The 13,106-nt window shown below is 43.3% G+C and overlaps 2 protein-coding genes across 7 annotated transcripts in view; both read left to right on the forward strand.

The window, feature by feature from the left end:
* Positions 1-13,106, forward strand: part of LOC120420797 (nocturnin) — a 69,436-nt gene that overhangs the window by 31,275 nt on the left and 25,055 nt on the right. The window lies entirely within an intron of this gene.
* Positions 2,218-6,755, forward strand: LOC128093008 (uncharacterized). 4 transcript variants are annotated; one of them, XM_052708370.1, is made up of 3 exons: positions 2,218-2,459; positions 2,522-2,592; positions 2,660-6,755. In XM_052708370.1, the coding sequence occupies exon 3, from the start codon at positions 2,889-2,891 to the stop codon at positions 6,315-6,317; it is 3,429 nt and encodes a 1,142-aa protein (XP_052564330.1). In that variant the 5' UTR covers positions 2,218-2,459; positions 2,522-2,592; positions 2,660-2,888; the 3' UTR covers positions 6,318-6,755. The 4 variants fall into 4 exon arrangements, 1 of the variants encoding a protein (XP_052564330.1); XR_008212170.1 differs by lacking the exon at positions 2,218-2,459 and having other exon boundaries at positions 2,466-6,369; positions 6,432-6,502; positions 6,570-6,755; XR_008212169.1 differs by lacking the exon at positions 2,218-2,459 and having other exon boundaries at positions 2,466-6,502; positions 6,570-6,755.

The following is a 13,106-nucleotide window of genomic DNA, read 5'->3' on the forward strand; positions in this document are numbered from 1 at the left end:
CAGGAACTCTCGGGAGTTATGACCTGATGATCTACCTGATCAACGGGGCCTATATGAATACATTAATCATCGGTATAGCTTCAGGTAAATTCACTGAACCACGAAGGATACTCTGAGGTACGTTGGATTATTATAGATCGTCAAGGAACTCCTGGAAGTCATGACCTGGATATCTACCAGATCAACGGAGGTTTATATGGATGAATTAATCATCGGTAATTGTTCTAGGTCATCCAGGAATTCCCTTAAGTCATGGTCTGGTTTAAGTAGACACCCAGGCCATGACTTCCTAAATTTCTGGAAAACCCTTAACATTCCAACAAGCTACAGAGTATACATCGTTGTCCACTAAAGTTACCTTAAGCTATACCGATGATAATGCACCCATGTAGACCCCCGTCGATCAAGTTGATCATCTGGCCATCACTTCCAGGAGTTCCTGGATGACCTATAATAATCCAACGAACTCCAGAGCATCCATCGTGGTTCAGTGAAGCTACCTGAAGCTATACCGATGATTAATACACCCATATAGACCCGCGTTGATCAGGTAGATCATCAGGTCGTTACTCCCGGGAGTTCCTGGAGGGCCCATAACAATCCAACGTAACCCAGAATATCCATCGTGGTGCACTGAACCTACCTGAAGCTATACCGATGGTTAATACACTCATATAGACCCCCGTTGATCAGGTAGATCATCAGGTCATAACTTCCGGGAGTTCCTGGAGGACCCATAACAATTTAACGTAATCCAGAATATCCATTGTGGTTCACTGAAGCTACCGGAAGCTATACCGATGGCTAATACACCCATATAGACCCCCGTTGATCAGGTAGATCATCAGGTCATAACTCCCGGGAGTTCCTGGAGGGCCCATAACAATCCAACGTAACCCAGAAGATCCATCGTGGTTCACTGAAGCTACCTGAAGCTATACCGATGGTTAATACACTCATATAGACCCCCGTTGATCAGGTAGATCATCAGGTCATAACTTGCGGGAGTTCCTGGAGGACCCATAACAATTTAACGTAATCCAGAATAACCATTGTGGTTCACTGAAGCTACCGGAAGCTATACCGATGGCTAATACACCCATATAGACCCCCGTTGATCAGGTAGATCATCAGGTCATACCTCCCGGAAGTTCCTGGAGGGCCCATAACAATCCAACGTAACCCAGAATATCCATCGTGGTTCACTGAAGCTACCTGAAGCTATACCGATGGTTAATACACCCATATAGACCCCCGTTGATCAAGTAGATATCTAGGGCATGACTTCCGGGAGTTCTTGGATACCCAGATTTGTGGATGGCCCCTTATCCGTGTTTTGTGGATGACCCTTTATACAAATATTTCATTTATATGTAAATCAAGTACATTTAAAAAGAAAACCCCATTTTACGCCAAAACCCCGCAATAACGCTCCCCCGATTTGCGCTCAAACCCCGAAATAACGCTCCCCCCGTTTGCGCTCAAACCCCGAAATAACGCTCCCCCGAATTGCGCTCTCCCCCGGTGTGCGCCCCCCCAAAAAGAGCGCACATGGGGGATTTAGTGTATATCAAAATCGGATTCATATTCGGATGCTCTGGAATGTGCTCTACAACTTTCCCGAAGAGAGTATGGTGCTAACTTGCTCCTATAAAAAGATACAGCGTGTGCAAAACTCGTCTAAAACGTGTTTTTTGATCGAAAACCACGTTTTAGACGAGTTTTGAAGACGCTGTATCTTCTTTCAGGAGCAAGTTATCACCATACTCTCTTGGGGAAAGTTGTAGGGAACATTCCAGAGCATCCGAATATGAATCCGGTTTTGGTATAGCGTGAAACTTGGATTTTTTAAATATCAAAATTCAAAAAATGATTTTTCCCATACAAATTTGTATGGAAAATTGAATCGCTTTGCGCAAAGTGAGGACTAAACCAATCGTTACCAAACTTTGGGGAGTTGTTTAGGACCCCAAAAGGAACTAAAATAATGCTGTGCTGGAAAATCGATTTTGATATTACACCCTAATGGGTCATACAAATTTCTGAATTTTTGTATTTTATACATCAATTTAATTTTGAATGGTACACACAAAAAAAATCCTTATGTTACATCATTAATGATGTAACACTTTTACACGTCATTAAACATTTAAATTTAAATGCAGCTTGATGTAAATGTTCCGACGCGGCGCAACCAACGTCGCTGCAGAAAGCCCCTCGGCGGGAACAAGAAGGCAAAGTACAATCGAGGTACGGCGACCTTCGTCGAGGAATTATTTCTCGGGCAGACTGTGACATCTGCGCGAAGAAACGTCAGAGGTGGAAGAGTGAAAGTTTGTTTACAAACAAAGCGAAAGTTGCGCGATCAGGTGTGATTTGGAAGGTGGAAAATTTGTGCGGTATTTAGCAGACGATATTGTTTGCTACTTGTAACTGCTTTACAGTGTACTGTGCTGCCTGTGAGTAGTTTTTGGAGAAAATAATGCCTAGCTAAAACTAATCCTAAACTTAACTAAATTAGGAAGACCAAAGCTGAACTGCACTTCTCATCGGCTCCTCTGCAAAGTGGCCGGCAATTGGGGTTATTTGTGCGTGAGTTAAACGGAAAAAGAAATAACTAGAAAATTATAAATTAGCTTAAAATTATTACTTATTATAGTTGCCCGCAAATCTGGTTTATTCTCTGTGAGAGATTGTTAAATACAGTGTTGAACTAGGGTGACCGATGTAAGTAGAATCTAACTTAAAATTGTACTTAAATCTAATGAATTAATTATAGCTTTTAGCGATTCCTTACACTTAAAAATCAACGGTGTTAAATTGCTGAAAAGAGCCCGAAATTCGTCTCAACATAATCTAAAAGATCGACCGAGTATCTACGATAGAGAATGACCAATTGCCCAGTATGCGAGCAGCCGGACACGGACAGGATGGCGAACTGCTGCAGGTGCGGATCGTGGTTGCATTTCGAGTGCATTGCAACAAGCAACAGCGTCGTGTTGCAGGACCGTTCGGTTATCTGCCCCCGCTGCCAGTATCCATCCAATCCGGCGCCTTTGGTGCCCGAGAAGGCGAGAATTTCGAAGGCAGGTTCTGCTCGATCGGGTGCAAGTACTGTCCGGTCGGCTACCGGGGTACGAACCAGGTTGGCCGAGCTGAAGCTGCAAAAGCTGGAAGAGCAGAAGAAGCTCGCGTTGCTGCGTCTGGAGATGGAAGAAAAACAGCGGGAAGCGGAGCTTGCGGTCCAGAAGCAGCAGCAAGATGCAGAGCGCGCGGCGAGGAAGCAACGGCAGGAAGCAGAACTCGCGGCCCTGAAACTGCAGGTGGAAACGGAAGCGCTCGAAGAGACTTTCCGGTTGATGGAGGAGATCGAACGAGCGGAAGAAGAAGACGACGGTAAGAGTGTGGCTTCGGAGCAAAGCTCACGCAGTAAGGTTAGGCTATGGCAAGAACAACAAACTCTGAGCTCGACACGTATAGGCCCGGCGGAGACTGCAGCTGGAACTGGTCAGCAGGGGAGAAACCCGACGACATCCAGGACAAGCACTAGTCAGGTGGAACGACCGGCTGGTGATGGATCCGTTCTGGATAGGGCGTTAGCGGGAATCTCCTTGAATGAGTCAGGAGTTCAGTCGACGTTAGGAGGGTTTATAGGAAGGGTATCAGATATCATTGTGCCGACACGTGCCACGAAGCCACTTGTACCGGAAGTAGCTCCGGGACCAAGTACTGCGGATCTTTCTCCTCATCCCAAGCATTCTACCCCTCTTCCCCCCAACGATACCTCTGTCAAGCCCACCAGTCTGATCCAGAGTCCTCTGTCAAGTCTACCATTTGCGAAGCCGGAAGTAAGTGGGAATAGTGTCCAAGGGTATGCACAGAAAACGAACTCCGGAACTCAACCGGGTCCACAGCCGCCAGCTGGTGGACATTCGCAGTCGCAGACTGGGACTGAAGCAGTCCCAACAGGAGGTGATCTGACGCCCGTTCCGAAGTCTACTGGACAGAAGGAATCAACGCTGCCAGAGGGGTATCACAGCCACCAAGGGAATCGGAACGCTGACTTCTTCGAAACCCCACCGGAAGTCTACTGTGGTCCGACGGCGCAACAGCTCGTGGCCAGGCAGGTGATCTCAAGGGAGTTACCCGTGTTTACGGGAAATCCGGAGGACTGGCCGCTGTTTATCAGCGCCTACGTCAACACGACGAATGCTTGCGGGTATTCGAACGCGGAGAACTTGTCCAGATTGCAGAAGTTCGTGAGAGGATACGCGTACGAAAGGGTGCGAGGTCGTTTACTACATCCGGCGGGAGTTCCACATGCGATCGCAATGCTGGAAATGCTATTCGGCAGACCGGAGATCCTTATACACACGCTGCTGGAAAAGGTGCGTAGCGCACCCGCGCCGAAAGCGGATCGGCTAGAGTCGTACATCGACTACGGCTTGGCGGTTCAGCACTTGTGTGATCATCTGGAGGCCGGTGGACACGAAGCACACTTGAACAACCCGATGCTGTTGTTTGAGTTGGTGGAGAAGTTGCCACCAAGTGCGAGATTGGACTGGTCGCTGTATAAGGAGCGGTGCGAAAAAGTCAACGTCTCTGCGTTTGCGCGCTACACGTCGGCGTTGATGAAAGCGGCATCGGACGTGACGCTCAGCTACGGCTTCAAACAGCAACAACAGCATACGCGAGGTGCGAAACCGGACAAGGGCGGCAAGGACAAAGACTTCTGCGGTGCGCATTCTGCCGAAGAGATGCCACGGACGCTGGTCAAAGAAGAAGCAGAGAAGAAAGCTGCAGCAGCGTGCTTCGTCTGCAAGGACATCAAGCACCGCATGAAAGACTGTGCCGAGTTCGCCAAAAAGGCGCTAGAGGAACGCTGGAAGATTGTCGATAAGTTTAGGCTGTGTCGCGGCTGTTTGGGAGTTCACGGGACAAAACCGTGTCGAACCAGCGATAAATGTGGGATCGACGGGTGCCAAAAGCAGCACCATGTTCTGCTGCATTTGAAGCAGATGCCGGATGAAACGGAGCCGAAGCACGCTGGGCCGAAGCGGGAGAAGGATGAGTCGAAAGCGTTCGAATCAAACTCTATCACCAACCATCATTACGCCGGGAAGACGGCGCTTTTCCGTATCATCCCAGTAGAGCTGCACGCAAACGAACGTTCAGTGTCGGCCTACGCATTTCTGGATGACGGATCGTCGCGGACGATGGTGGACGAGGAGATTGCGAAGGAACTCGGCGTCGAGGGTGAGGTGCTTCCGCTGTGCTTGCAGTGGACAGCGAACGTCAAGCGCACCGAATCGGAGTCCCAGCGAATCACGCTGGAGATTTCCGATGGTGAAAAAGGTGCCAGATACGCGCTGAACGACGTGCGGACGGTCAGAAAGCTGGATCTGCCTCGACAGTCGTTGCGGTACTCGGAGCTGGCTAAGACATTCCCGCATCTGCAGGGCTTGCCGGTGAAGGACTACAACAACGCTATGCCACGCATTCTCATCGGCAACGACAACGTGCATGTGACGACGATGCTTAAGGTCCAGGAAGGGCAACCTGGAGAACCAATTGCGGCAAGATCGCGACTCGGATGGACGGTTTACGGCAAGCAGTACGAGTGTCAGGACGATCAGAAGTGGCATGGCCAGAAGGAATCTGGGACGGAGTTGGCGGAAGTCGAGAGGACCCAGGAGCAGAAGAAACAGGCCAACCAGTGCCTCGAAACGCTGAAGAACTTCAATGCGGTTCTCACACGGGTCGGGGCGAGCGATCTCGTGAAGTGCGATGGTTCAGACAAAACCGATCCGAGGAAGAAAGTTCCAACAAAACGGCACGATCTACTCGCACAACTCGTTCTGGCCGGAAGGGAGAATTTCGTGAGTAGGAACAAGAATCAACTGAAGAAGCGTGGATGGCAAGGAATAGGAGAGGGTCAGAGGAAGTCTACGACGAACGTACGCGATCGGAGGAACACTCAGACACCAGGTGTAAGAGTTCTAGGTGCGGCAAACCTAGCGCGCTCGGAAATGGATGGGTGTAAGCCGGAGCCGGAGGTACCAAACCAGCTTAACGGGTCGGGGAACTGTTCCGACGCGGCGCAACCAACGTCGCTGCAGAAAGCCCCTCGGCGGGAACAAGAAGGCAAAGTACAATCGAGGTACGGCGACCTTCGTCGAGGAATTATTTCTCGGGCAGACTGTGACATCTGCGCGAAGAAACGTCAGAGGTGGAAGAGTGAAAGTTTGTTTACAAACAAAGCGAAAGTTGCGCGATCAGGTGTGATTTGGAAGGTGGAAAATTTGTGCGGTATTTAGCAGACGAAATTGTTTGCTACTTGTAACTGCTTTACAGTGTACTGTGCTGCCTGTGAGTAGTTTGTGGAGAAAATAATGCCTAGCTAAAACTAATCCTAAACTTAACTAAATTAGGAAGACCAAAGCTGAACTGCACTTCTCATCGGCTCCTCTGCAAAGTGGCCGGCAATTGGGGTTATTTGTGCGTGAGTTAAACGGAAAAAGAAATAACTAGAAAATTATAAATTAGCTTAAAATTATTACTTATTATAGTTGCCCGCAAATCTGGTTTATTCTCTGTGAGAGATTGTTAAATACAGTGTTGAACTAGGGTGACCGATGTAAGTAGAATCTAACTTAAAATTGTACTTAAATCTAATGAATTAATTATAGCTTTTAGCGATTCCTTACACTTAAAAATCAACGGTGTTAAATTGCTGAAAAGAGCCCGAAATTCGTCTCAACAGTAAATTTGCAACAAATTATACGTAAACACATGGTTTTACATGCGATTCAACCGTTTATAACGAATCTCAAGTTTACATCAACCAAGTTTACATTTTTTCCGTGTCGAGTAAATTCAAATTTTTTTCTGTGTAGATATTTTTTTCCGCTTGAAAATTTGGTTGGTTGAATTAATTAATAATTTTACCTTATGAATGTGTGAACCAGATGAAAATTTAACAGAGACTGATGAAAATTAACCAATTCCATTTCTTATGCTACACATTTTTTTACACAAAATCTATCACCATTCTCTGATGAATATTACCGTTTTTTTTTCTGTGTGATAACAGCTAAAAAAGCTAAACAGCTAAATTTCACGCGGCTTGTTGAAAAAAAGATATTTGTACAATGTAAAAAATAGAGTCTTTTGTTAACCGTTTTATGTATTATCACTTTTTCATTTTAATTTTTCCTCAATTCATCATTGAAAGATGTGATTTTTTCCAGCATTTTTCTTTGTAATATAACCATGATTTTTTCACTGTGAAAAAGCAATAACACTTGTTTGTCATTTTGTGATGTTTTAGTGACTGTGAGAATGAGATGTTTCCAATACTTTTTATTACAAAAAAAAATGGTACTATTCAATTCTCTGAGATTTCAGTCATTCGTCTTTTTTGTATTTTTTAATCTGGCTGAAACTTTTTTGGTGCTTTCGGTATGTCCAAAGAAGCCATTTTGCATCATTAGTTTGTCCATATAATTTTCCATACAAATTTGGCAGCTGTCCATACAAAAATGATTTATGAAAATTTGAAAATCTGTATCTATGAAAGGATTTTTTGATCGATTTGGTGTCTTCGGCAAAGTTGTAGGTATGGATTAGGACTACACTAAAAAAAAATATATTATGCACGGTAAAACATTTTGGTGATTTTTAATTTCACTTTTTGTTACTAAAACTTGATTTGCAAACAAACACTACTTTTATTTTTTTTATTTTCTGATATGTTTTAAGGGACATCAAATGCCAACTCTACAGAAATTTCTAGAATGGGCAAAAAATCTTTGACCAACTTATAAATTTTTGAATCAATACTGATTTTTTCAAAAAATCGAAATATTGGTCGCCAAATTTTTCCACTTCATTTTTCGATGTAAAATCAAATTTGTTGACCCTTAGTTGCTGAGAAATTGCCATGCAAAGATTTAAAAACAGGAAAATTGATGTTTTCTAAGTCTCACCCAAACAACCCACCATTTTGTAATGTCGATATCTCAGCAACTAATGGTTCGATTTTTTATGTTAAAACATGAAATATTCGTGAAATTTTCGGATCTTTCCGAAAACGATATTTTCATTTTTTTTAAATCAAGACTAACATTTCAAAAGGGCCAAACATTCAATATTAGGCCTTTTTGAAATGTTTGTCTTGATTTAAAAGTTGTGAGTCTATACATTTCCAGAGGTGAAATCAAAGATAGTTTATTACATAAAAGATACTTATTCCCAGATGTAATATAACCTTTTTTCTATGTTGTATTTCCATATCTTCTTCAATGCTAATTACGATGTTCTTTATCATATATAATAGAAAAGTTAAGATTTTAAATAGGTTTAACTAACTTATCTGGTTAATAAAAAAAACAGTGAAAGTAGCTTTTATCTTCAGCTTCATCTAAAAATCAAATCAACTATCTTAAATGGAGTCGTTCAGCATCAGAAAATCCCAAAAACCGTCAAACGCCACTTTCCAAGAAAATCTCCTCGTGATAACTTGACAATTATCCGTCATGATATAGCAAAATCCTTACAAATCTCCCACAACTAAATAACGCCGTCAACCGATCCGGGGTTTCAATGTCTAACAAAACGGGGTAGTCCCCGAAAAAAAAATGACTCACAATCCGAATTTCCCCAGCCCATCGTTTGCTCGAGACCCCAAAAATATTAAAACCTCAACGCGGTGTTACGCACTCGCGGTGTCTCACCGCGCTCAAACGCCCTCAAAAATCCGCCAAAACAGTGCCGGCGCAACTTCGCGTGTCAGCCGCGTCACGGATCTCTGGATCTCCGGACCGACTGTATAATCAATCGGGGCACGGTCAAACAGCCCGATCACGACTGAAAAAAAAACCCTCTTGCAAAATGCATTACTCACAAATCACACTTATCGCCGGGCAATATCTAATTCGACGTGAGGGTTATGATTGAAGTTTCATGAGCTTGTTTATAGTAGTTATTTGCAGTCGTTGGTTTGGAGTGTTGGTGTTGTACATGAAGATTTGTAAAGTTACACTTACAAACGGGTAGTTCGATTCGGTTACGTTATCAACGACCTTACCGCTTTCTTCAGATCTACAGTCTGACAAGGCAGGCGCCGTCAATGGTCATAATTTTGATCAAGCCATCAATCATTATGATTTATTTCCTGTCGAATAAAAAGTACTAAGCTTTTGTTGATTGTAAACAACAAATGAGTCATCAGCTTGACACCTTCCGCCGACATTTTCGAACCGAAAAATTTCTGCGCAAAATTTGGCATCATAAACAAGTTCTTTACACTTCTTACAAACCTCCCGACAAGAAAAGCGCAATTCACTGACCTAAACCTATATAATATTAATTTATTTTTCAACTGACTGGAGTTATGAACCATGCGCCACGGTTCAGTTCTTGTCGAAAAGTTCTACAAACAGCGGAGAGGTGGGGGTGTTGTTCACCTTTCTGGGGGTGATTGTGAGATTCCAAAATTGGAAGATTGGTTCTAGAAATTGCTAAGAATTTTGAAGCAGTGTTGGAAAAGATGTAATTTTCTTTGTTTTAACAATTTGAAAACAAAATAAAAATCTTATTTAACTGATCACAAAACCTGATAAAACAAGTGCTGTAATGTCCAACCCTGTTTCGCAGATTACAGTAAGTTTGACCACGCGCCAAACCAAAGCGGACGGTGTGTGGATATCAAAATAAACAACTTCTTCGCGGAGGTTCCAGGGAGACATGACAGGAAAGCCAAACATAGAGCTGCCAAACATAAACACGGGAGCTACCTGACGAGAAGAAGGTGTGTGCGACCGGCCCAAAACTGCGTGTTCGCGGTTGGATTATGCAAATTGTTGACCGAAAAAAATATTTATAAATAAACCGTTGAGACGCCGGGTCCCTGGAGCGTGTTGAGAGCTTAACGCAAAAATATCTTTTGGAGAAAGATCTGGAAGGAATTTTCTGGACTGATACACACAAAATTTTATCTTCTGATTTTGCTTATTTAATTTATTTCATTTTAAACTACGTGGATTATGATTTTTATTTCATATAATTTTCGCGAATTTCAGACTGGATTTCGTCATAGATATTTGATGATTATCTAGGAAATATTAATTAAGGGGTTACATACATGTATATCGGCAAAAAAAAGTCAGAGGTTAGTGTGAGCACACGCTTCAACTTTTTTTAATTTCTTTTTTCAGGGCATTAATATACACATTTTCACCTACTAACTAAACAAATTTGAAGATATTTGGTTGCCCCATTACCGAGATATAGTAATTTCAAGTTAGCAGTTTCAAAAAACGGGTGCCACGATATCTCAACACTGCCTTGACCAAATCGGCTCAAAATTTTGGTGAAGACTCGTTAAATCGATTCCGTGAGCATGACGAAGCCCGATTTTCAAAAAGTTTATTTAAAAAAAATAAAAATATTTTTGTGTTTTTCATATAAAAAAATCGTTAGTTTCTAATTTTTGTATTTTTTTTTAAAAGCAATTTTTAAAAATTGGGCTTCGTCATGCACACGGGATACATCTTGAGAGCCTTCACCTCAAATTTCAGCCAATTTGGTCCATCCCATCTCGAGATATCGTGGCACCCGTAAATCAACTCGGGGTTTCGAGAAAAACGCCAACAAAGTTTGACAGCCCGCTTTGCGCATGGCAAATTTTTGAGCTTATAACGTCTCTTACTCAGTTTAATCATAAAATATCTTCATGAAACTTTCAGGAGTGATAAATAATCATCTTTTGAGTGGACTTAACAAATGTTCTGTAATATAAAATTTTGTGATTTTCTACATGTATGTAACCCCTTAATACACTTGAAACAGATTCTCAACACCGTGACAGCTGTCCATTACCGTCAGCTACGCTTCGGTAGACAGGAGGTGCTGGTGCTTCACTTTTTTAAGGGTATAAGAGAAATTCTCCTCGATATCCCCAAGTAAGTTTCGCTTGGAATTGAACGGTTTCTGGGAAGATGAATGTAATGTAATTTTAATTTGAGCAAAGTTAAGCAATCTAGTTAGTTTTTAACTATACCAGTCTTTGTTCTTCTAAAATTCACAAGCCTCAACGGTCGTGTGGGTTATCAATCACAGCGTCAGGCTTCATACAAACCTTCTTTAACCGATATTGTTTCTTTGTTGTCCCTAGAACTACCCAATACAATAGCTAATGAAACTCTCTTGGAAGTAAATGGCCCTTTCTTAACCCACACTTAGCACTCAACTCCTTTCCTCTTTCCACAAACACACGTGCGTCAATTTACACTTACACCGGTACCGGCTAATACCTTATGATTAAAGGGTAGCTTGTCGGAACGCACACCGCGATGTTGTTATTAAAATGATATTAAATCTATGCACGATCTACCGCTACCAACAAGTTTGTTGCCATAGCAACACGCGCGTTGTTCGAGTTGTCGTTGTCGAGAGTTCAGGAAGAGTTTGACCGATCGTTGATCCAGTTTGGGTCCATTCTAGATTCTAGAATAGCTCCTCAAATCACCACACTCAATCAACCAATTTATCGATCGATTAATGGTGCTGGTATGGACCACATGTGTTCACCATAGAACGTTTCCAGTGTCGCTCGGTCACGACCAGGTTTCCCAGCTTCTAACCCGTATCGAATCGCGGCAACGCGAACGCACTCAGAACATTACTACGGGGTGGGAAGCGTAAAATAATAGAATTGCGGAAGTTTGTTCGAAGTAAGCCATCGACCACAAAAAGTTTTGCCCCAGACTGGGACCAACAAATCAACAAACCACATGAGTGAACCGGTCTTGGCGTTCTAGTTTGGTCAGAACGTTTGGTTGCCATCTCGAAGATCATCTTTTTTTTCTGTCGGTCATCAGGTTTACACCCCGGGATCAAGGTCTGGATCACGATAACATGACTCGGTACGTTCACACGCCATTGTCCGAACCCGCTTAACCTGTTTGATCGTGGGTGCGTCGTTTATCTCCGATGAGTTTGGGAATCCTCCGACTTTTGAACACTTATCAGGAAGGAGACTCTGGCCAAACCGTCATTTATTTAAACAATAATTAACCTGTAAAGCGCGAGATGATCGATACTTTCCGAATCCAACCAATTGGCAGTTTTCTTTCACCCTGATGACTGTACGAACTGTCGGGTAATTGTTTTCAACAGTCCCGTTTTTTGTTCAAAGTTCGATGCCTGGACGGTCGCCCCAGCCTATCGCAGAACGTGTGCTCGTCGTTTTTTGTTTGTTTGGTTTACTCAAAAGTGAATGGATGGCTGCAGAACAAACTGCGCAGTAGATTGACCTGCACTTTGGGAGCGGGAGCGACATCCCGGAGAAGTAAACAGGTTTTGGCCCCGGGGGGAAGATCTAGTTCTGGGTCGTAAAAATTCCATGTCGGATTAATGTGATTGTTACGATGAAGTTCTAGATTATCGAAAATGCATTAAAAACTCTTAGATTGCTACGAACAACAAGCAAATGGTCAGTTTGGCCATAAATCAGAGTGCTTATTAGGGGTACTGTAGAACTACATGCCATTCCTTTCACTCAACGACTTGACTTACCTCGAAAACTTTATCAACATTTTTGTACATTACTTGAAGTTAATTTGAAGAATTGTTCTTACCTATACCTACAACTTTGCCGAAGATACCAAATTTATCAGGAATTCCGTTCTCATGAAACAGCTGTCAAATTTGTATGAAAAATTGCTTCTTTGATCATAGGGAAGGACCCTACAAAGTATAAGGCAAACAAAAAAATACACAACTGTCGAATTGTCTGATAGTCGCCTTAGAGCACTACCTCTCTGCTCGTAGCCAGACCTCACCAGCTCAGTGGGACGTCGTCATCAGCCACAACTAAGTTGGCAGTTGACGACGCGTTCTTCCTAAAGTATCCCCCGCGTCGTCGATGAACCGAACCTAGATTTAAGTACCTACTCGCTGAAGTTCATGTCTCTGCGTCTCGTCGCCGTTGGCGCGTGACGATCTAGATCTTTGAACGCTCCCCATTAAGGTTCGGTGACGTATGCCGCGCCACGAGCTGCGTTGGATGACGTGAACGTCAACCCTCTCGCAAGGTCATCCGG

Source organism: Culex pipiens, chromosome 2, assembly GCF_016801865.2.
Source record: "Culex pipiens pallens isolate TS chromosome 2, TS_CPP_V2, whole genome shotgun sequence".
In the NCBI taxonomy this organism is placed as follows: domain Eukaryota; kingdom Metazoa; phylum Arthropoda; class Insecta; order Diptera; family Culicidae; genus Culex; species Culex pipiens.

What these genes read in the sequence shown, in the direction of transcription:
- LOC128093008 (XM_052708370.1), top strand. Translation starts at nt 2,889, where the DNA reads ATGACCAATTGCCCAGTATGCGAGCAGCCGGACACGGACAGGATGGCG.